The 22,960-nt window shown below is 60.6% G+C and overlaps 2 protein-coding genes across 2 annotated transcripts; both read right to left on the bottom strand.

Moving 5' to 3' along the window:
• Window positions 1-281: 281 nt before the first annotated feature.
• On the bottom strand, window positions 282-3,331 carry FABP3 (fatty acid binding protein 3). The gene is made up of 4 exons (XM_062014373.1): window positions 3,101-3,331; window positions 2,318-2,490; window positions 706-807; window positions 282-578 (listed from the first exon to the last, which is right to left on the bottom strand). Exons 1-4 carry the CDS (start codon window positions 3,171-3,173, stop codon window positions 525-527), a joined length of 402 nt encoding a protein of 133 aa, XP_061870357.1. The 5' UTR covers window positions 3,174-3,331; the 3' UTR covers window positions 282-524.
• Window positions 3,332-9,236: 5,905 nt separating this feature from the next.
• On the bottom strand, window positions 9,237-9,544 carry LOC133627737 (cAMP-dependent protein kinase inhibitor beta-like). Its single transcript, XM_062014693.1, has 2 exons — window positions 9,400-9,544; window positions 9,237-9,319 (listed from the first exon to the last, which is right to left on the bottom strand). The coding sequence occupies exons 1-2, from the start codon at window positions 9,542-9,544 to the stop codon at window positions 9,237-9,239; spliced, it is 228 nt and encodes a 75-aa protein (XP_061870677.1).
• Between the last annotated feature and the right edge of the window lie 13,416 nt (window positions 9,545-22,960).

The following is a 22,960-nucleotide window of genomic DNA, read 5'->3' as shown; positions in this document are numbered from 1 at the left end:
GGGGAAGGGGCTGGAGCACAAGGGTGCTGGGGAGGGGCTGAGATGGAGCATTTCTGGCTCCTGGGTGATTGTTGGCAGAGCTGCAGGGGGAAGAAACTAGCACTCCCCTTGGAAAAGCACATTTCACCCCATAACAACCTCTCCCACAGCTCAGAGAACTCTGCTCCTGACATCACTGGTCACCTCATCCCCTCACTGCCAGGGATGGACCCTCCCCACAGCCTGGCTGAGACCCCCATGACTCAATCCTAGAGGTGAGCACAAGAAAGCAGCCCCAGAGCTGTAACAACAGGACCTTTATTCATTTTCCATGTGTGTTTTCCCATCAGTAATTAAAAAACCCAACCCACCCCTCCCCCAGAGCAGCCCAAAGGCCCAACCCCAGCAGCCCCAGCGTGGGGACAGGGGCCTCAGGTGACCCCAGGGGGCTCTGAGCCCTCATGCTGGCGTGGGGAGGGGATGGAGGTGGTGGGAGGGGGGATGATGTGGCACCAGGGCAGGGGCAGAGGAGCTGGGCACAGTGTCTATGTCGCCTTCTCGTAGGTGCGAGTGGAGACCACGTTGCCCATGGTGAGAGTCTGGTGGCAGAAAGAGCGGTGGGGAGGTCAGTGGTGCTGAGCCAGGGCAGCTCCCAGCTTCCCCTGACCCAGGATAAACCTCCCCCCCTTCCCCTCCCCAAATTGAAACCCACTTGTAGCTCCTTACCAGGACTAATTTCCCATCCTTCAGCTCCCTGACCAGCGACGTCTCCTTCCCATCCCACTTCTGCACGTGGATGAGCTTCCCTCCATCCAGCTTCACCAGAGACTGTGGGGACACAGCAAGACTCTGCTCTTACCCCCCTCCTCCTCCTCCCTGGGGGGGTTTCTCAGCTCTGGGGGGGAGGGTTGTCCCTTGGAGGGGCTGGTGCTGGGTGTCCATGTGCACCCCCCATGGGCTGCAGGTGTCCATCCAGCAGCACCCACCCCTCAGCCCAGTTCTGCTCTGGCCAGGAGTTAGGGCCTGGCCTCAGCTGCCCCCTGGTAGCCCTGGTCAGGGTGACCCAGCCCTGGGGCCAGCACAGGGAGCCCTGCCCAGGGCTGCACCCTGCTCCAGGGCTGCTCCCAGGCTGTGGCTTGCTGGCCCTGGTGCCAGAGGGGATCGGGGAGGTGGTGCAGGAATCGGTGCTTTGAGCCTCTCCCACTGGAGGGGCTGACAAGGCTTTTCACAGGGGTTAGTCCAGCACACACTGCTCTGCTCCCTGGGGCTGCTGTTTGCACAGCTGCTGCTGCTGGCTCAGCCCTGAAAGCCCAGCCAGTGCCAAGGTTGCTGTGATGGCCACTTGAGCCCCAACCAGCTCATCTGCCCCTCTAGAGCTGAGTTCTGCCCCTCAAGTGGTGCCCCCCATGGCTTGAGGCTCCCCAGAGCTCAGATGTGGCCCAAGGGCACGTCCCTGTGAGCTCTTGCCCGCAGCCCATTTCACATCTCCACTGAGGACAGTTCCCATGAGCTGCAGTGGGACCTGTCTGCCTGGCACTACCCTCTTGCTCGCACATCCTTGCCTTATGCTCAGCCCCCTGCACTTGCTGCTTTGGGGCTGGGAAGGGGGTGAGGGGTTGTGTCCAAGGAGCCCCAAAGTGCCCCTTGAGGTGCCCCCCGGGCTGGGTGAGGGGCACAGGGCTGTCAGCTGCTCCAGCCACAGTGGTGCCTGGGACCAGTGGCTGGGGAACTGGGAAAAGCAGGAGCTGGATCAGCCCAGGCAGGGAAAACGTGGCTGTAGGGTGGGAGAGGCCATGAGGAAGCTCTGCCCCCTCTCCAGGTGTGCTTTTTCTTACTCTTATCAGGAGGAACAGCCCAACCCGGGATGGCATCAGCCCCTGGGGCGGCATTGGCCGGGCAGGATTGCTCCCTCCCCCCATCCTCCCTGCTTCGTGGGGTGAGCAAAGAGGGGGCTCAACAAAGAGGTTTCGTGCCCTCTCTCCCCATCACCACCCCCACAGCAGAGACAACCCCCACAGCCACCCCACCACATCACCACATCCCCTCCCCTCCTCTTGTGCAAGCCCCCGGGCCGGCAGCTGCCGTTTGCAAGCCCAGCTCTTGCACAACCTCCCCGGCAGCTCCGGGGGGAGGGGGAGAAACCCCACAGCAAAACGGGGCTCAGGGGACGGGGGTCTGCAGGGTGAGACCCAGCGTGAGCCCCAACCCCTGCAGGAAAAGCCGTTTCACCCTTCCAGAGGCAGAAAGGATGGAGCCCAGGGGCGGGATGGAGCCCAGGGGCGGGAGCTGCCGGCTGAGCTGCCGGAGTCTTTTTTTGGGGGGGATGGGGGGGCTTCACCTTGACGTGTCTGTCGTCTGCCGTGGTCTCATCAAACTCCTCGTTCAGTTTGAAGCTGATCTCCGTGTTTTTGAAGGTGCTTTGCGTTTTCACCGTCACCTTGTCCCCGTCTAGCTCGATGATGGTGGTGGGCTTGGTGAGCCCGGCCATCTGCCGCGTGGCAAAGCCCACGCCTGGGGAGGGGGGTGGAAAGGGTTGGGGAGGGGTAGAATGTGGTTGTCAGCCCCCCACAGTCCCTGCCCGCATCACCCCGCAGCTCTGCCGTCCCCGTGATGGCGGCTGAGCCCCGAATTTGCTCCCCACCCACCTGTAGTGGCCGGGGAGCCAAGTGGGGAGGGGGCTTGGGAACGGGACAGACCCTGCAGCAGCGCCCGGCAGCTCCGGGGCTGGGGGGGAATGGGGGAGACGGGAGATGTCACCCGTGTCACCCCCCCGGACCGCTCTGAGCCGGGGCTCGCTGCTGGGGGGCTTGGAGGGGATGAAGGCTGGAGGTGTCTGGGGTGGGGGGTCGCATCCCTCCATCCTCCCCCATGTGTTGCCCCCCCCAGGGAGGGGGTGACAGCAGGCAGGGGAAGGAGGAGACCCCCTCACCCAGCTCAACCCCCAACCCCCCCCTCCCCAAAGCTCCAGAGCCCCCCCAAAACCACCGCGATGCCCCCACCGCCTGCAGCCCCACCCGCAGCCCCGGCGGAGGTGAGACTCGCCCAAAAAACCGAGCGAGAACGGACAAAAGCTGCTTTGAGTCCCCCTCCCCCACCCCCCTGCAGACCCCTCCCCACTCACCCAGCGCCTTCATGTACTCATCGAAATTGGCCGTATCCACCAGCTTCCAGGTGCCCACGAAGGCGTCGACCATGGCGAGGGGCTGCGGGGAGGGGGCGGCACGGGGGGGGCTCGTTTTTGGGGGGTGTGTGTGTTGGGGGGGGTTGGTCTGTTCGGGTTCGGAGTGTTGGCACCGCAACGGCCGGAGCTCGCAGCTGCCTGACGGCCTCGCAACCGCCTTAAATAATGTCCTCATCACATGATTGGAAAGAGCACAAGCGCTCCAGAAATACTCCTCGGCAGCGCTGCCAGCGGCCACCTCAGCCTGGGCTACCGAGCGGCCCCCGGCGCTGGCCACCGAGCCCTGCCCGGAGCCCTCCCCCCTCCCACACCGGCTTAATCTGGGTCGCAAGTTGTGGCGTGAGTTGTGTGGGGTCTCTGCCCCGGCAGTGCGGGGTGGCCACAGGCTGTGGGATGTGGAGAAACTGAGGCACGGGAGGTGTAGGGGGGACCCTCTGCCCTCCCCCATCCCCATCCCGGCTGCACCAGAAGGGGGTCGGGGGGTGCTGCCCGCGGTGTGCCAGGACGTGGGGACAGTCATGGCACTGTCCTGCAGGGTGAGGTGTCCTGGGGACAGGGAAACTGAGGCACGGGGAGCAGCGAGCACTGGGGTTGGGGACTCGTGTGAGCTCAGCCCTGCTGTGTGTGTGTGTGAGGGGCACACACGAGCTCTCAGCGATGCTCCGTGTGCCGGGGGGTCACTGGGGACAAGGAGGGGCCGGGGCCATGGACCAGCAGCGTGTCCCCACCACACCTCCCCTTCGGGCACTGGTGGCAGTGGGGCTGGGGCCACCGTGTGTCACCTGTGGCCATGGGATTCACTGTCGCCTCCCCACCTGGGGATGTGTCTGCTCCTGTCCCCGGGCAGGGTCCCGGGGAGGGTCAGAGTGTCCCGGAGCCGCGGCCACAGCACGACCCTGCATCTCGGGGACATCAGAGTGACCAGGTCTGGGAGGGACCCAGCGACACTTTCTCCCTCTTCCCGGCCCCAGGGCGTCAGCACACACCCAAAAATAGCCGGGAGTTCGTGTTCAGCCTCCTCCCACCGGCACCGCCTCCCGCGGGACCCTCCTCTCCCAGGGTAGGTGGCCCCCTGGCCCTGGGACACCCCCAGCACACAGGGAAAGGGGGATCGGTTATTGCCTGGGGAGCCAGAGGGGATGAAGAGGGCAGGGACTGTCCCCTGTGCCCTCAGTCCCCCGTGTCAGTGCCCCAAATCTGCCCAGCGCTGGTTCCCACACCCCCCCCCAACCCACCCGAGACAACGGGCACAGGGTCACCCACGGGCATCCCCACCGAGAGCCACCCCCCAGGCAGATGGGTGCCAGAGCACATGGGCACGGATGCACACGGCTGCCCACGCATATGGGCATCACCCACACTGACACCCACCCACAGCAGCACCCACACGCACGGGCACCCACTCCCACTCACAGACACCCACGCACATGCACAGACACAGATGCCCACGCACACGGATGCCCACGCACACACACACACGGATGCCCATGCACACACACACACGGATGCCCATGCACACACACAAATGCCCATGCACATATGGATGCCCACACACAAACAGATGCACCCACACTCACGGATGCCCACACACACACACGGATGCCCATGCACACACACAGATGCTCACACACACAGATGCCCACACACACACACAGATGCTCACACACACACACAGATGCCCACACACACACAGAGATGCTCACACACACACACACGGATGCCCACGCACACACAGATACCCACGCACACACAGATACCCACATACACACATGGATGCTCACACACACGCGCAGATGCCCACACACACACACGGATGCCCACACACACACACGATGCCCACACACACACATGGATGCCCACGCACACACAGAGATGCCCACACACACACATGGATGCCCACACACACACACAGATGCCCACACACGCACACAGGTGCCCACACACACACACGGATGCCCACGCACACACAGATGCTCACACACACACACAGATGCCCACACACACACACACGGATACCTACGCACACACACACAGATGCTCACACACACACACGGATGCTCACACACATACACACGGCGCCAGGTCCCGGCAGGGATTTGCCTCCCCATACACCAGAGGCCGGGCAGCCACTGCCCTCGCCCACGAGCTCGGAGGGTGCCCAGGACCACGGTGGGGTGCGGAGGGTGGGTGCTGCTGGCCACTGTGGCCCCGCGCGTGGCCCCGCACGGCTCTGCAGCCGCGGTCACCCCCCGGGCAGTGCCCTGAGTGATTCTGCGCGTCAGGATTCCTTCGCTGGTCCCACAGCGACAGCTACGGGTGAGCGTCCGGCGTGGAGCTGCCTCCAGCACACCGCGCACAGCGCTCAGCCCCTGGGCCGGGCAGGATCCGGGCACCACGAGTCCTTCCCAGCCCCTCGGTGCCCGGGCAAGAGGGTCCCTGTCCCACCCTCCAGCAGGAGCAGAGGTTTTGGGGAGCACAGGCAGAGCCTGGGGAAAAGCCCCACTCCATTGCCAGCACTTTGCAGTGGGGCATCGCTGTGTGTGTGTGGGCATCTGCGTGGGCACCTGTGTGTGTGTGTGCATGGGCATCTGTGTGTGTGGGCATCCGTGTGTGTGTGTGCATCTGTGTGTGTGAGTGGGGGGGGGGGTGGCATTTGTATGTGTGTGTGTGGGCATCTGCGTGGGCACCTGTGTGTGCATGGGCATTTGTGTGTGTGTATGGGCATCTCTGTGTGTGTGGATATCTGTGTGTGAGAATGTGTGTGTGTGCATGTGTGTGTGTGGGCATCTGCATGGGCACCTGTGTGTGCATGGGCATCTGTGTGTGTGTATGGGCATCTCTGTGTGTGTGGGCATCTGTGTGTGTGTGTGGGGCATCTGTGTGTGTGTGTGGGCATCTGTGTGTGTGTGGGCATCTGTGTGTGTGTGGGCATCTGTGTGTGTGTGGGGGGCATCTGTGTGTGTGTGTGGGCATCTGCATGGGCACCTGTGTGTGCATGGGCATCTGTGTGTGTGTATGGGCATCTCTGTGTGTGTGGGCATCTGTGTGTGTGTGGGGGGCATCTGTGTGTGTGTGTGGGCATCTGTGTGTGTGGGGCATCTGTGTGTGTGTGTGGGCATCTGTGTGTGTGTGGGCATCTGTGTGTGTGTGGGGGGCATCTGTGTGTGTGTGTGTGGGCATCTGTGTGTGTGGGGCATCTGTGTGTGTGTGTGGGCATCTGTGTGTGTGTGGGCATCTGTGTGTGTGTGTGGGCATCTGTGTGTGTGTGTGTGGGCATCTGTGTGTGTGTGTGAGCATGTGTGTATGTGTGTGAGCATCTGTGTGTGTGTGGCCATTTGTGTGTGTGTGTGTAGGCATTTGTGTGTGTGTGTGGGCATCTGTGTGTTCGTGGGCATCTGTGTGTGTGTGTGGGCATCTGTGTGTGTGTGTGGGTATCTGTGCGTGTGTGGGCATCTGTGTGTGTGTGTGGGCATCTGTGTGTGTGTGTGGGCATCTGTGTGTGTGTGTGGGTATCTGTGCGTGTGTGGGCATCTGTGTGTGTGTGGGCATCTGTGTGTGTGTGTGGGCATCTGTGTGTGTGTGTGGGCATCTGTGCGTGTGTGGACATCTGTGTGTGTGTGTGGGCATCTGTGCGTGTGTGGGCATCTGTGTGTGCATGGGCATCTGTGTGTGTGTGGGCATCTGTGTGTGTGTGTGGGCATCTGTGCGTGTGTGGGCATCTGTGTGTGTGTGTGGGCATCTGTGCGTGTGTGGGCATCTGTGTGTGTGTGGGCATCTGTGCGTGTGTGGGCATCTGTGTGTGTGTGGGCATCTGTGTGTGTGTGTGGGCATCTGTGTGTGTGTGGGCATCTGTGTGTGTGTGGGTATCTGTGCGTGTGTGGGCATCTGTGTGCGTGTGTGGGCATCTGTGTGTGTGTGGGCATCTGTGTGTGTGTGTGGGCATCTGTGTGTGTGTGTGGGCATCTGTGCGTGTGTGGGCATCTGTGTGTGTGTGTGGGCATCTGTGTGTGTGTGGGTATCTGTGCGTGTGTGGGCATCTGTGTGTGTGTGTGGGCATCTGTGTGTGTGTGTGGGCATCTGTGTGTGTGTGGGTATCTGTGCGTGTGTGGGCATCTGTGTGTGTGTGGGCATCTGTGTGTGTGTGTGGGTATCTGTGTGTGTGTGTGGGCATCTGTGTGTGTGTGGGTATCTGTGCGTGTGTGGGCATCTGTGTGTGTGTGGGCATCTGTGTGTGTGCATGGGCATCTGTGTGTGTGTGGGCATCTGTGTGTGTGTGTGGGTATCTGTGCGTGTGTGGGCATCTGTGTGTGTGTGTGGGCATCTGTGTGTGTGTGTGGGCATCTGTGTGTGTGTGGGCATCTGTGTGCGTGTGTGGGCATCTGTGTGTGTGTGGGCATCTGTGTGTGTGTGGGCATCTGTGTGTGTGCATGGGCATCTGTGTGTGTGCGTGGGCATCTGTGTGTGTGTGTGGGCATCTGTGTGTGTGTGTGGGCATCTGTGTGTGTGTGGGCATCTGTGTGCGTGTGTGGGCATCTGTGTGTGTGTGGGCATCTGTGTGTGTGTGTGGGCATCTGTGTGTGTGTGGGCATCTGTGTGTGTGTGGGTATCTGTGCGTGTGTGGGCATCTGTGTGTGTGTGTGGGCATCTGTGTGTGTGTGTGGGCATCTGTGTGTGTGTGGGTATCTGTGCGTGTGTGGGCATCTGTGTGTGTGTGGGCATCTGTGTGTGTGTGTGGGCATCTGTGTGTGTGTAGGCATTTGTGTGTGTGTGTGGGCATCTGTGTGTTCGTGGGCATCTTTGTGTGTGCATGGGCATCCGTATTGTGTGTGTGGGCATCTGTGTGTGTGTGTGTGTGCATCTGTGTATGTGTTTGTGGGCATCTGTGTGTGGGTGTGTGTGGGCATCTGTGTGTTTGTGGGTATCTGTGTGTGTGTGGATATCTGTGTGTGTGTGTGTGGGCATTTGTGTGTGTGTGTGGGGGGCATCTGTGTGTGTGTGTGGGCATTTGTGTGTGTGTGGGGGCATCTGTGTGTTCGTGGGCATCTTTGTGTGTGCATGGGCATCCGTATTGTGTGTGTGGGCATCTGTGTGTGTGTGGGGGCATTTGTGTGTGCATGGGCATCCGTATTGTGTGTGTGGGCATCTGTGTGTGTGTGTGTGTGCATCTGTGTATGTGTTTGTGGGCATCTGTGTGTGGGTGTGTGTGGGCATCTGTGTGTTTGTGGGTATCTGTGTGTGTGTGGGTATCTCTGTGTGTGTGGGTACCTCTGTGTGAGGGCATCTGGGGCAGAGGGACATCAGCGTGTGGGGGCATCTGTTCGTGTGCTACTGCTCCCATTCACCGCTGCTTGCCCGTCCTGGCCTTTCCCCAGGGACATGGGGGGGTCCCTGGGCTGCAGCAGGGATGGGCTCCCATGGGTGGCCCCGAGGTGATGCATAAGGCTGGGGATGCCCAAACCAGCGTCACTCTACTGACCTGCTTCGAAATCATCAGCATCCCCCGTCCCCAGGAGCCGCGACGCCCCCAGCCCGGGGCAGGGACCCCCCCGTGTGCTCTGCTCGCAGTGGGGTCCCTCTGCAGGGCTGCCGGGACCAGGGGCTCTGCTGACGGGCTGGACGGGGAGCAGAGGGGGCTGCGGGGGTTGTGCGGTGCTTCCCACCCCCTCCCCGTCTTGCCGGAGGCATCACCCAGGAAGAAAAGCCAAGAGACAGCCGTGGTACCCAAAACATCACAGTGAACACCACACTCAGCCGAACCCCCCCGGGGCTGCTCGGCCGCTGAGGACCAAAACCCACCCGGCACCCCGCGATGTGCCCGGCTCTGCCAGACGCCCCGGAACGGAAAACCATCCCTGTCCCCTCCGGGAGGGCAAACCCCCACCCCCCCAATCCCCCCACCGGGGCGTGTGGCCGGGAACGGCCCGTTCCTCGCGGCGGGGTCCCCGCGATGCTCCCGCCGGGCCGGGGGGTGATGCCGCGGTGGCACCGAGCAAATCCCAGCGACGCCGGGCTGAGGATGCGCAGCCTCGTTCCTCCGCTGCTCAGCAACGTCCCTCCCCTGCCCCGTGCAACGGGCTTAGGACGTGTCCTTGAGCTCGGGGCTGGGGGGCTGCGGAGGGGGCAGCTCCGCCGAGGGTGACTGCATGTCCTGGGCGCTGCCTGCCGGGAGACACGAGGGGGATGAGCAACCCCGCGCTCCTGCCCCGTCCTCCCCGGCCCGGCGTTTGCCCAGCACGTACCCGCGCTCAGGGACATCTCGGCCAGTTTGAGGGGCAGGTCGGAGGGGCTGACGCCGGCCGGCGAGCCCAGGATGTCGGGCAGGGCGTTGCGCCGCCCGGTTCTCCCGGAGGATGCGAAGTCCAGCACGGGTTCCACCTCGGTCATTCTAACCCTGCGGAGAGACCATCCCCTCCCCGTCAGACCCTCCGGGCGCAGATGCTCCGGCTGCAAGCGGCAGCGATGCCCAGTGCCACCCTGTGCCCCCTCCTCTGCCCCCCTCCTCTCCGGCAGCAGAGACAGGGCTCACCCTGCGTATGGGACTGCCCCAGGGCCAGGGTTGGCACTTTTGGGGGCTGTGGTCACAGCGTCAGGGGTCCCACCAGCACCCCCCAACCCCCAGCAGCCTTACCGGGCACCCTCCAGCCTGGCCTGGCACTGCGGCCGCCCCGTGCCCAGGGTCCTGCTCTGCTCCCTGGCCTGGCAGCTCTCCCTCCTGCTGTCTCACAGCCAACGAGGGACCCCACAGGAGATGGGGACTCCCCTCTGGGTCCCTTCCTGCTCCGACCTAGGGGTAGGCAGAGCACAGGGTCAGCGGTGGGGCTGGTGCCAAGGGGGTGGGAAGGAGGGAGGAGGGAGCCAGGCCCAGGGTGGGACAGGCTGTGTGAGGCACCCACAGCACCCACCACCGTCCTCCCTGGGATGCTGCACCGAGTGGGACGCTGAAGGACAGGGATTCCTTGTCCCCTGGGGCTGGCAGGAGGAGGGGGTGGCAGTGAGGGAGGATGGGATGGATGGAGAGCAGGGATGGGGACATGCAGGTGGGACAGCAAGGGAGGCTCAGAGGGCACAGTGTGACCACTTGCAGTGCCAGGTGACAAGGACACGTTGTCCCCAACCTGGAGACCCCACAATGTCCCTTGGAGGGTCTGTGACTGAGCCAAACTGATGCTGGGGGTGTCCCTGGCTGAGCAGGGGTTACCCTGGAAGCCCCCAGCACCCTACAACCGCCCTGGTGTGGATCCAGCCCTGCTGCTGGTTGCTGCTGGGACCTCACCAGGATGTTTGACCAATGCTAATAACTATTTTTTTCACTGCAGAAGGATTTTGCAGCTGCAGGTGGGGGTTGGCACAGGGGTGGCACAGGGACAGGGGTGGCCTCCACCCTCCCCAAACCCCATCACGGGGGCACGGGGACCCCCAAGCCATCCCCCCAGCAGCCTCATTCCCTCCAGGCTGGATGCTGGTGACAACCCCAGGCTGGTGATGTTGGGAACCTGTCCTGCTTGGGGTGTGGGGGAATGAACTCACCAGTGTCCCCCTGGGAATCGTTGGCTGGTGCAGGATGGGCCAAGGTCCCTGAGTCCTGGTCAGCCCAGCTGCTGGGAGGGGACATCAATGATTAACCCAGGAGGTGATTAGGCACAGGGTGGCTGCCCCACGTGGGCCCTTTGCAGGTGGGGAAACTGAGGCAGGGGTAAGACTCGAGGCTGTGAGGAGAGCAGGGCTGGTGGCCATGCAGTGACTGCACTGGGGCATGTGTGTGCAGGTTTGCATGCAGCACCTCTCTCAGGGCTGTTGTGTGTGAGAGCACCTGTGCATCAGCTGGAGCTGTTGTTGCAGTGCCCTTGGGGACATGTTACCTGTGCTGTGTGCATGCAGCTTGCACTGCAGTGCATATTTATGCAGGCACTCCACCCTCTGGCACTTGAGTGCATGTACCTGGTGCATTGTAGCACGTGTGTGTGCATGCATGGCATGCCCTGGCACACCTGTGTTCATGCATGGTGTCCTATAGCTCATGTATGTGCATGGATGGTGTCCTATAGCTCATGTATGTGCATGGATGATGTCCCATGTTACCTGGATGTGCATGTGTGGCACCCCTGGCACATGAATGCACATGCATATTGCATTGTAGCATGTGTGTGAATGCACAGCATGCTCTGGCACACATATGCACCTGCATCTTGCATTGTAACATGTGTGTGCAGGTATGGCACCCTCTGGCACACATATGTGCATGCCAGTTGCATTGTGGCACATGTCTGAGCATGTGTGGCATACCCTGGCACACACATGTGCATGCATGGGGTAGTGCCACATGTGTCTGTGCATGCATGACACCCTCTGGCACACATGTGTGCATGCATGTTGCATTGTGGCACATGTGTGGCATGCCCTGGCACACACATGTGCATACCATGTCACCCAGGCAACTCTCTGGGAACAGGGGCTGTGGGGAGCCAGGGCTCACACACCTGACACACACCATAGTGTGAGCACATGAGTGTGCACAAGCACATGTGTGTAGATCCATGGTCACACTTGCACCCACATGCATGCAGCTGTACAGGTGCATGCAGATGTTGAAGCAGGCATGTACACACAGGTGTGCACACACATGTGGATGCACACACACACACACACACACACACACACTCTCTCTCTCTCTCTCTCTCTCTCTCTCTCCCCCACTGTGTACAGACAGACCCTCTGCACATCCCAGCAAGACAGGAGCTCTGTGAAGCTGGAGCAAAGCTGCCTTCCTGGCACCCCCCAGAAGCTCCTGGAGAACCTGGTGATAAACAGCCTCCAAGAGGCTGAATCCCACCCCTGAACATCACAGGACAGGGGCAGGGGTTGCACTCAGCTCACCCAAAAGCCGTGCAGAGATCAGGATGTCCATGCTGGCACAGTCAGCAAAGCCACTGGGACCCTGCAGGAGACTGAAACCCTTTGGGGCTTGTCACTGTGTGGGGGCAATCCTGAGCAGTGCTGAGATGCAGCATCATCATCACAGGGAGCCCATCAGGCTGTCCTCTGTCCTCCTCCATCCCTGGGCTCTCTTGAGAGGAAGGTCCAAGGTGCCAACACCTCCTCTGTGCTGTGTCCTCCCAGTCCCACAGACAGCAAATCCAACCCAGCATGTGGCAAATAACTTTGCATCAACCCCAGGCCTCCTGCTGGCATGTGGGGATGTGCCCCTCTAAGTAGGGAGTGTTTCTGGCAGGCTTAGTGTGGTCTCAACTTGGTCTCAGCTTGATCTCAACTTAAAGCAGCTCCTGGAGTCACATGGAAGCTCCTCAGGGCTGCTGGCTCCTGCTTTAATGCCCTTAATGGGATATAGATAGGGCAGAAATAAACCTTAATCCCTCCTGGAGATGGGTGACTGGAAGATCCTGAGGAGAGATGGAGGGAGGACATAGCACATCCCTCTGGTCAAGTCCCTTGGGAACTGAGGCAGCCCCACTGTGGCAAGAGCTGCCTTGTGTACAGAGGCCATTGGGAGACCAGAAAATATCCTCCAAGGCTGGACCCAGGCTTGAATGTCCCCAAAGCTCAGGTATCTTCATGCAGTGCAACACAGAATCCCAGAATCCCAGCATGGTGAGGCTGGAAGGGCCCTGCAGAGCTCATCCAGCCCCAGCCCCTGCTACAGCAGGTTCTCCTCGATCAGGGGCACAGGAACGTGTCCAGGTGGGGTTGGAAACCTCCTGAGCAGGAGCCTCCACACCCTCCCTGGGCAGCCTGGGCCAGGGCTCCCTCAGCTCAGCACCAAAGGACTTGCTCCTTGTGTTTAAGTGGAACTTTCTGTGTTCCAGCTTGTGCCCATCACCCCTTGTCCTGTCCCTGGGCACCACAGAACAAAGTGTCCCCCCATCCTCCTGACACCCACCCTTTAGGTACTGATAAGTGTTGATGAGGCTCCTTCTCAGTCTTCCCCAGGCTGAACAGCCCCAGGGCCAGTTGGGCCATTTCATGTTCTTGCTTTGCTTTATAAGGGGATTCTTTGTGCTCACTGAAGCTGTGATGGGGTCTGTGCCACACTGATGTCGTCAGGCTGGGAAATGCTGCAGCTCAGTAACCCTCTGAAAATCCCCTGGCAGCCCTGTGGTGTTGATGTTATTAAGAGATGACAAATGCAGTGGCAAATGGGAAGGATTTATCCAGCAGGAACTGTAATGTTGAATTCAATGGGAATTGCAAGCTGGGAAGGGAAGAGCTGCCCCAGCTCAGGAGGTGACGAGAGCATCACCCAGGAAAATCAGCCACGGGTCCACCTGAGAGACAGATCCAACAGGGCTGATTTAAGCAGAGCCTGACAGCCACCAGACAGACTGAGCAGCCCCTGGAGCCTGCAACAGCAGATGGCAATAATTAAAGCACAGGAGAAAATCTGGAGAGTGGAGAGATGTCCCACAGAGGCAGCAGCTTCGGTCCTGGCAGCTTCATCTCGAGGGATGGGGCTGCACAGAGCAGCTCCTGCCCCAGGTAAGGCCAGAGCTGCTGGTGCTGGAGCTCAGCAGGTGCTGAGCAGACACCCATTGCCCTGCAGAAATGGGCTTTGTCAGCTGCCAGCAGCCCATCAACAGCTCCCAGCATCCAGGGAACAATGGGAATAAATATTGCCTAAACTCCTGTCTCCAGGGCAAAGGGAAGGAAAAGGCCCCAGAGATGCTGGAATACTGAACATGGAGATGCAGAGGGAGGTGGAAACCAGGCTTTGCTTCAAGCCCAGAGCATGGGGAAGTCTCAGCCCAAGTGTTTTGAGGTGATGATCCCTCCTGGACGTGGTGCTGGGCAGGCTGTGCCTTCCTCCATCTGCCCTTGAAACCTCTCCAGCCATGGGCTGGCACCTTTGCCCTGGGATCTCCTGGTTTGCAGGTGGGTGGGAAGGTGCCTGGGCCAGCTCAGACCCTGCCTGGCACATTTCCAGTGCTGCTCACTCACAGTCTGGGCTGGAGCAGCTCAGGGGTCCAAGTGAACCTGGATGCTCAGATCATCATCGAGGTCTCTCACACTATTCCCCCCTAATTTTTCCCACTCTGCTCTTTCCCACGTGGCCTCAGCTCACCCCAAACCTCTCAGCAACCATTCCAGCAGCTTCTCAGGCAGGACAGCCTACAGGCAGCTCCCCAGACTGCTGTCCCAGCTGGAGAAGTCCCAGTGCATCCCAGTAGCAGTGGGGTTGGCCTCTCTGTGCCATGCACTTTGCAGCAAGCACCATTCCCCAAAGGCACCAACCTGGGCTCCCAGCCCCTCCCCTCCCAGCTGAGCCCTGCAGATTCCTGCTTAGATGAATGCACTTAGAGCTGCAATTCCCCTCCAAGCCCCTTCCACTTGTGTCCTGCTTTGTGCTTTGACCTTCCTCCCTTCCTCTTCTCCACAGTTCCTGCTTGTGCTTGGGTTGCCTCATCCATCACCCTGGGGCATGCTGAAGTGCCTTTTCCTCCCCTCCATCATCCTGACATCCCTCCTGCCCTTCTGCTCCCTCCCTGGTGCCCTGCAGCTGGGCAGGAGCAGGTCTGGGCTCAGTCCCATCTCTGCTCACTCCCCACTTATGGATTATTCCCCCCCAATCCTAAACTGCTCCATCCAAACCACTCCCTGCCTTACAAAGATGCTTTTACATGTCACCTTTTCCCTGCCTTTATTCACTCTGTTTCCTTTTTGGTGCTTTAGGGCTGACTTTTTCTGCTGTGGGATTTCATTTCTCCAGCTGTTGGACACAGAAATGTCTCTTCTCACACTAAAACCTGAGATGTGTCCTCCCTCACCCCAGCTGGGACTGAACACAAAGGATATGGGGACCTAAATTCCTGCTCAAGGCAAAGAGTGAGAATGAAGGACTCCAAATTAAGACACTGCTCTTTATTACCTGTGGTTCCCAGGAAGAGGAGCACAAGAAATGGGTTTTGCTGCTGACATCTGTGGGATGGAGTCACTGGGGGAAGGGGAGAATGTCTTATTGCTTCATCAATCCTGGTCTTGGTGTGCTCAGGGGACAGAGCAGAGCTCAGCTCTGTTTAATACTCTCACAAAACCCAGAGAAATGGGGAAATAAACCCCAACCTGAGTCCCTCCAGACAGGATTTCAGGTGGTTTGTATCAACTGTCACTTTGGCTTCTCAGGCTGCAAATGCAAACCAGAGCAAGGGAAAAATCCTCTGCTGGGGAGCAACTCCAGGAGAGAGACCTGGGAGTGCTGGTGGGCAGCAAAGAAACCTGAGCCAGCAATGGGCAAGAGGCCAATGGCAGCCTGGGGGCATCCAGAGTGTGGGCAGCAGGGTGAGGGAGGTTGTGCTGCCCCTCTGCTCTGCCCTGCTGAGGCCTCAGCTGGAGTCCTGGGGCCAGTTCTGGGCTCCCCAGCTCCAGAGGGACAGGGAACTGCTGCAGAGAGGCCAGTGCAGGGACACCAAGATGCTGAGGGGATGGAACATGTGTGTGAGGGGAAAGCCTGCAGCCCTGGGGCTGTTCAGCCTGGGGAAGAGAAGCCTGAGCTCAGGGGCACCTCAGCAGCACAAATGTTTACAAGGGGTGATGGGCATCAGCTGGAACACAGAAAGTTCTACTTAAACACAAGGAGCAAGTCCTTTGGTGCTGAGGTGAGGGAGCCCTGGCCCAGGCTGCCCAGGGAGGGTGTGGAGGCTCCTGCTCAGGAGGTTTCCAACCCCAGCTGGACACGTTCCTGTGCCCATGAGCCAGGGGAACCTGCTTGAGCAGGGGCTGGATGAGCTCTGCAGGGCCCTTCCAACCCCCACCATGCTGGGATTCTGTGACTCTTTTGATCCTGAAGACCAGATAACAGTGCTCCAGAGGACTCATCATTTTCATTCCAGCTCAGCCCCACTGGGCACAGCATCTCTCACAAGTCCATCCATCAATAACACTGAGGCATCTTTTGCACATGGGGCATCTCAGGCAAAGCCACCAGAGACACCTGGATGGTTGATCCTCTAGACCATCCTAATTTCATTCCTGGACAAGCCTGAGTTGCAAGGCCCTAAAATCTCAGTGGGCAGGGGCACCAGGAGGTGGGCTGACAGCACAGTATCTCTTCCCTGCTTTGCCAGGGACTTATTCTGTACCCAAATGCTCCCAAAACCCTGTCACAGGAGGGAGGGGGGTGGATAACCTCAGCTGTGTGAGCTGTGCATCGGGCCCTGCTCACCCAGAGAGGGACAAACCACATCCCAGCTCCTCTTCTCCAGCCTCCTGGAGCCCAGAGCTCCAAGCCCAGCACACATCATTGCCTCCCATCCTTCCTGACCTACCCTGGGTTCCAGATCTCCCCTGGCAAGTTTAAAGAGGACGTTTCCCCCTTTGCATTGTGCTAACAACAAGCAGCTCAGGCTTTTAGTGTCATATAGAGCAGGGCTCCTGTTCCCTGGCAGCTGGGAGGTGCAAAGATGCAGGCAGGCCTCAGGGCTGGAGGGATGCTGCAGGGATGGAGCTGCTTTGCAATATGGCATTGCTGAGCTCACTGGCTGCCCCCTCACATGGGCAAAGCTCTGGAGCAGGAATAGCTCTGGGGCAGCAAAATGTTCCCATCCCTGTGCCACAGGCACCAGCAGCCCTGCCAGGGCTCACAAAATGCCCCTCTGGATCCTGCTCGTGGCAAATGCTTCGGGCTGGCAGCTCCTGGCCCCCAGTGACAGGGGAGGGGACAGTGACAGGGGGAGGGGACAGTGACAGGGGGAGGGGACAGCTACGTGACCCAGCTCAGCGCTGCCACGCGGGAGGATGCACCAGGCAGCAGCAAGAGAGACCCTTCACCCCTTTGGGTGCAAGGTGGGGGGTCACCCCTTACACAGCAGCTCCCTCTGCTTGCACTTGTCTCCTTCTCACCCAGGAGCAGCAGAGTGTCCCCTGCACAAACCTCCCCGGCAGGAGATGCTGTCTGGCAGCCCAGGGAGGGATGGAGGCACCCTGGGGAGGGGTCCCAGCACATCCCAGGGAGGGATGCAGGGAGAGATCCCACTTATCCTGGGGAGGGATGCAGGGAGGGATCCTTTGACATCCCAGCGAGGGATCCCACACATCCCAAGGGAGGGATGCAGGGAGATATCCCACCCATCCCAGGGAAAGGTGCAGGGAGGGATCCCATGATATTCCAGGGAAGGATGCAGGGAGGGATCCCATGACATCTCAGGGAGGGATCCCATGACATCTCAGGGAGGGATGCAGGGATGGAAGCTGCTCCAGCCACTCTCAGGCCAGCTGGGTGTTTGCCAGCCTGTGGGTTGCTTCCTCCCCCAGGGCCTGTAAGCATCTCTGCCCACACCCCCATCAGTTAATGACCTTTAATTACTGGTGTGGTGAGAGAACAGGAATTTCCCCTGGGGGGTTTGGGTGCCCATGGAGGACCCCACAAGTGAGCTGGGTGGGTGGGAGGGCTGAGCCCAGCTGCCCCACACCTGCCCTGTGGGTCTGCTTTCAGTCCCATCACCTGCACTTGGGTCCTTTTTGAGTCCAAGGGGAAAAATGCAAGAGCCCTTTCACATGGGGATGACAGAAACCCAGAAGTGACCTGAGGGGAGGTAATTGTGACAACTGGGCTCTGGGTAACACAAGCAGCCCCCAGAACCTTTAGTTCACTGCTCCAAAGGCAGCACAAAGTGTAATTTGGTGTAATAAATGTGTCAGACAGTGAAAGGGGTTTCATTCTTCAGCAGTTTCAGGCTCCCTCCTCCCCAAAAGGCTCTTTGGCAGCTGCTCCAGCCTGAGCATCCTGGGTGGGGATGATGGGGACAGGGATGGGGATGCCTTGGAGCTCCTGGAGTATGTGGGGAGCTTTGGGGTTTGTGCCAGAGAGCCATGAGGATGCTGAGACATGGGCTGGGGGCTGCTTAGGGCAGGGGCTGGGGGATTTGCTGAGGGACAGGGTGTCAGTTGGGTGCCACCAAGCACGTGGGCCATGCTGGGGGCTGGGTGCCACGAGGCACCAGGCACTGCTGAATGGCTCAGCCTGTCCCCTGCTTCCCCCAGTACAAGGTCCCCTATGTCCATCTGTCCCTGTTTGGCAGCAGCAGAGGATGATGCCCCAGCTTCTGGTGTCAGGGGGTGTTTTCTGGCTCCCCACAGCCCTGTCCTGCTGCAGTTGGGTTGGGGGGGCTGGAGGAGAAGAGATGCTCTGTCACCCATCCCTGAGTGTTTGCACCTGCAGGGACCCCTTGTTCACCCCCTCCAAGGTCCCCTTCTTCCAGATTCCCTTCCTTTGGGTTTCCACCTGCCTGGCAAAGCCACAGCCCAGTGCTGGGGCATCCTGGTCCCACCACAAAAGCCTGGAGCAGTCCCACCAATGACAGCCCAGCTCAGGCCATGGGTGCTCCAGCAGAGAGGGCAGTGGGGTGCCCTGGGGAAGCAGCACTGGCTTTTGGCTCTGCCAAAGCAGCAGCACTTGTGCAGGCACCTGCATGGTTAATTTTGGGGAGCAGAGCCAGCTGATGGCTTCCTGGGGGCTTCCCAGGCCACATGCTGCAGCTGGTACCTCCAGCTCCCTGGGGAGCCCCCAGCATGTGCTTCCCCCTCCCAGGGCCCTGCCAGACAGCAGATTTTCTCCTTCCTCCTGCAAATCATCCCAGAAGGGAGGTGGGAATCATCCAGGGTGTCCTGCTCCCCAGGGAGCATCCCCTCAGGAGGGACCCATGGGCTCTGCCTGGAGACAATCCAGATGTTTTCCTCCATCCCTGCTGGGAGCATCCTGGGGATTCCCTGATGCCATCCCACCACCCTGTGACACCCACTTGGGCCCTGGGGAGCTGCCAGGGAGGTAACCAAAAGCTGAGAAGGGAACAAATGAGTTCAGGCAGCCCTGGGATCAGAGGCACAGCTCCCTGATGGAGCAGAGCCAGATCCAGCACCCCTTGGTCAGAACTGCTGCCTGAGGAGCCAAGGTCAGAGAGGGCTGTGGCCTCTGGCTCCATCTTTCATGGTGCCATGTCCCTCCTTGGCCATCAGAGCACCCCATCCTGTGAGGGAGTGTGGGGCCAGGTCAGAAGTGGGTGCTAGAGCTTAAACCAGGAGCTGAGCCTAAGGATGGCTGCAACTCACAGCATCCCATGGAGCATCCCCCCTCTGCCAGCCTCCTCCTGGACCTCTCCCTCTGCCTCCCAGTCTGGGAAGAAACGATGTGACTCTCCAATACAAAAACCCAAAGAAGAATGTGGCTCTGCCACCAGCTTTCCCACTCCAAAACCTGCTTTTTGTGGGAGATGCTGCTGAGCAGATGAAGGGTGGAGGCAGTGGCAGGGCCACTCTGCATCTGACCCCTCCCTCCTATCTCCCACCAATCCCGACAGCCCATGCCAAGGGGCACATCCCATGCCAAGGGCCACATCCCAGGAGGAGCCCAGGCAGCCCTCTGTGACAGCAAGGGTCGAGGTGGCCCTTGATGGGCAGCCCCAAGGTCACAGGCTGTGGGTGTTTGGGGTTAGCACAGGACATCCTGCCTCTGCCACCTCCTCGGTGCCACTGCCACCCAGCCAGGGGACAGGAGCCAGCTCTGGGCCCAGAGGGATCTGATCCAAGCATCTGCAGGGGCAGCCTGCCAGAATGATGCCCTGAAGGCAGTGAGGAGGGGTTGTCCCTGGGGAAGCCCTTTCCCTCCCAGAGGATGCCTGAGGCATGAGACAAGCGTGTCCCTTGCACAGGCTGGTGCTCAGCTCCCTGCCAGCCTCTCCCTGGGCTCTCCCTACCTGAGATCCCTGCAGAGCCCCGGCCCCAAAATCATCTGGGAAGCTGAGAGCTGGAGCTGAGATGGGGACTGAGCAGGGTGGGATGAATGGAGAAGGCAGGACCTGCCAGGAAGGAAGGGGCAGGGGGTGAGGGGGGCAGGGATGGGGGTCAGAGTGGGACAGAGGTGCCACCATGGGGGTTGATCTGAATCGTTTTGGCTGGAAAAGCCCTTGAAGCTGCTGCAGTCCCAGCCCTGGCCTCACCCTGCCCAGCCCAGCACTGACCCACAGCCCTCAGCACCTCAGCCCCACGCCTTTGGGATCCCTCCAGGGCTGGGCACTGGAGATGGAGATGGACCAGCCTTGCTCAGCCCCTGACTGCTGCTCACCCCAACCCTCCGCAGAGCCCCCTGTCCTGGGACAGACCCCTCCCAAAGCTCTTGAGAGACGAAACCCCCCTCCCTCCTCGCTCAGCACCGCGAAGTTTCACCCCCTAAAACCCCTCCTTGCCCCCCACCCCCCATCCCACGGGGGTGCTCAGGGTGGGCACCGCGAGCACGGGGCATCCCCCGGGGCCTCGGCGCTGCCCCCCGCCCGCAGCCCCTCACCCGCGATGGCGCTGCCGGTACCGGGGGCGATACCGGGGCCGCTGTCGCTGTTGATGCCGGTGCTGATGGTGATGCTGGTGTCGGTATCGGTGTGGATGCTGGTGCTGGTGCCAGTGCCGGTGCCGATACCGATTCCAGTGCCGATGCCGGTGCTGATACTGATGCCGGTGCCGATACCGATGCCGGTGCCGGTGCCGATGCTGATGCCGATACCGATGCCGGTGCCGATGCTGATGCCGATGCCGATGCCGGTGCCGGTGCCGATGCTGATGCCGATGCCGGTGCCGGTGTCAGCCGGGGACCCACTACTCGTCCGTTCGCAGGAGCCCCGGGGAAGCCTCCGCCCGGCCGGCAGCGCTGGGGGCACCCGGGGCCGAGCCGCCGCCGCCCGCCCAGCGCCGCCGCTCCCCCCGCAGCCCGCGCTCGGTGCGGGGGGGACCCCCCATCCCCCATCCCCCATCCCTCATCCTCCATCCCCCATCCCATCCCTCCCCCCGCCGCCGCTCCGCCCCTCCCGTCGCCGAGCCCTGCCGGGGGCCACCGGCCGCCCCTTCTCGCTGCCGCCCCTCGGGGACGGGACCCTCGGCCCCGCTGCTCCAAACTGTCCCCCCGCCATCAGACATTTGGGGGGACATCCCCAAACATCCCTCCAAATGGGGTGACAAACATCCCCCACCCGGGGTTCCCATCTGCCTCCATTGCCCTGAGGTGTGCTGGGAGGGCACCAGCCTGGGCAGGGGGCTCAGAGCCCAGGAGGAGCAGGAGGACTCTGCTTGCCTGCAGTGGGAGCTTGGCCTCAGCCCACATCTCCCCCCTTTGTACATTTACTTCAGCCAGAAAGAATTGCCAGGCTCCAAATCATTGGGAGGATCTAAGGGGGGGAGGGGGGCAGTGGCTGCACCCCTGTGGGATGGGGGATTGGGGGGTGGAAGGACCCTGATGTTGACACAACCCACCTGGTTTTGCCCAGCACAAGGAGTGTCCTCACAGAAAGACTCTGGGCAGAGCACTGGGCACAGAGCAGATGCCACTGTCTCATGGGAGTCGCCCAGGCTGCTCCTGGCCCAGCACCAGCATCACCTTGAGGGGGGGGAACATGGCCAACAGGGAGGGAGAGGAGGGAGAGGCAGGGATGGACAGAGCTGTCCCCAGTCTGAATTAAAAGCCATTCAGGTTCCCCCACAGGAACAGTGCCCCAGGTCCTTGGGCTGCCATTGGAGCTTCCACCTGCAGCTGCAACTGGGATCCAGCGAGGTTTGGGTGAGAGGCTCCCAAATGTCCCTTCCTGGCTCTGCAGGTGGATGCCCCCAGTGCTGGGGAAGCCATGGGTGTGCTTTTGGGGAAGAGACAAGAATCCCTGCTCCCTTGGCACTGCACAGGGATGCTGTTCCCCACAGGAGTGGAGCTGGGGGCACATCCTCAAATTCCTGGCTCTGGTCAACATCTTGTCCTTGCTGATAGCAGGGGTGATGCTCAGCAGCCAGGGGAAGGTGCCTCAGGGAGCTCAGCACCAGCCTGGAGCTCATGGACCATGGGGAGACACTGGCAGCTCAGCCAGACCCAGCAGAAGCTGCTGACCCTGGCAGGGTCATGCTTTCCTGCCCTCTGCACCCACCAGCCAGGCAGATTCAGCCATGCCAGGGCTGGAGAGGAACCAGAGCCACTAAAGCAGCCAGCTCTTGGCTGCTCTCAGCCTGCTACTTGTCTCCAGCACCCCTGTACCTCTGAGAGCTGTGTGTGAGGGGTGGAGCTGAGGCCATCCAGCCCCAGCAGCTCTGGGGAGGGACAGTTTTGCTGCTCACTCAGGCATGGTGATGGGTGCCTGGCAGCTCCCACGAGCCAGCAGGGAGCAGAGCCTTTGCCACGTGCTATTTTTAGCTCCTCACACTCCGTTTTCTCCTTGACTGTCTCCCCTCTCCAGAGCAGTCTCAGGCTGAGCATCAGCGATGTTTATCCTGCCTGGCACCTGATGGGATGTGACTCTGGGGACAGCTGCCATCCCTCTGCTCCAGGATGTGTGTGTGAGCAAGAGAGGAGATGTAGGGAGGACAGGGAGGGAGAGGAGGGATGCCCAGAGGGGTTGGGGAGAGTCCTGCTGGAGCACCTTGGGGTGAGTCTCCCTTCCTCCACCTCCCAAGTACCCCTAAGGGATGTTCTGCTCTGGGAGAGCTGGGGAAGAGCTACAGTGCAGAGTCCATTTCCACTCAGGCTGAATGTCAGTGTGCTCCTTTGGGGATGGCTGTGCTTGGGGAGCTGGGGAAACTGAGGCACAGCAGAGGTGTGTGAATCCCTCCACATCCAGCCAGTGCATTGCTGACACTGAGTCACCTCTCTGAGCCTGCCTGCATCCACTCCCTGAGCATCAGGAGCTGAAACTCCCAGTTGAAGCTCCCAAAGCTCTTGGGCACAAGCCCCAGCAAGGCAGGAGCGTGGCAGCAGGGCAGCTGGGAGGGAGGAATGATTCCTTATCAGGCAGCAGCCGTTCAGTGGAGCCACAGGGCAGTGCCACAGTGCTC

This window comes from Colius striatus, chromosome 24 (genome assembly GCF_028858725.1).
Source record: "Colius striatus isolate bColStr4 chromosome 24, bColStr4.1.hap1, whole genome shotgun sequence".
In the NCBI taxonomy this organism is placed as follows: domain Eukaryota; kingdom Metazoa; phylum Chordata; class Aves; order Coliiformes; family Coliidae; genus Colius; species Colius striatus.
The sequence above is the reverse complement of the archived record's forward strand: the minus strand, read 5'-3'. Positions and strand labels throughout refer to the sequence as shown.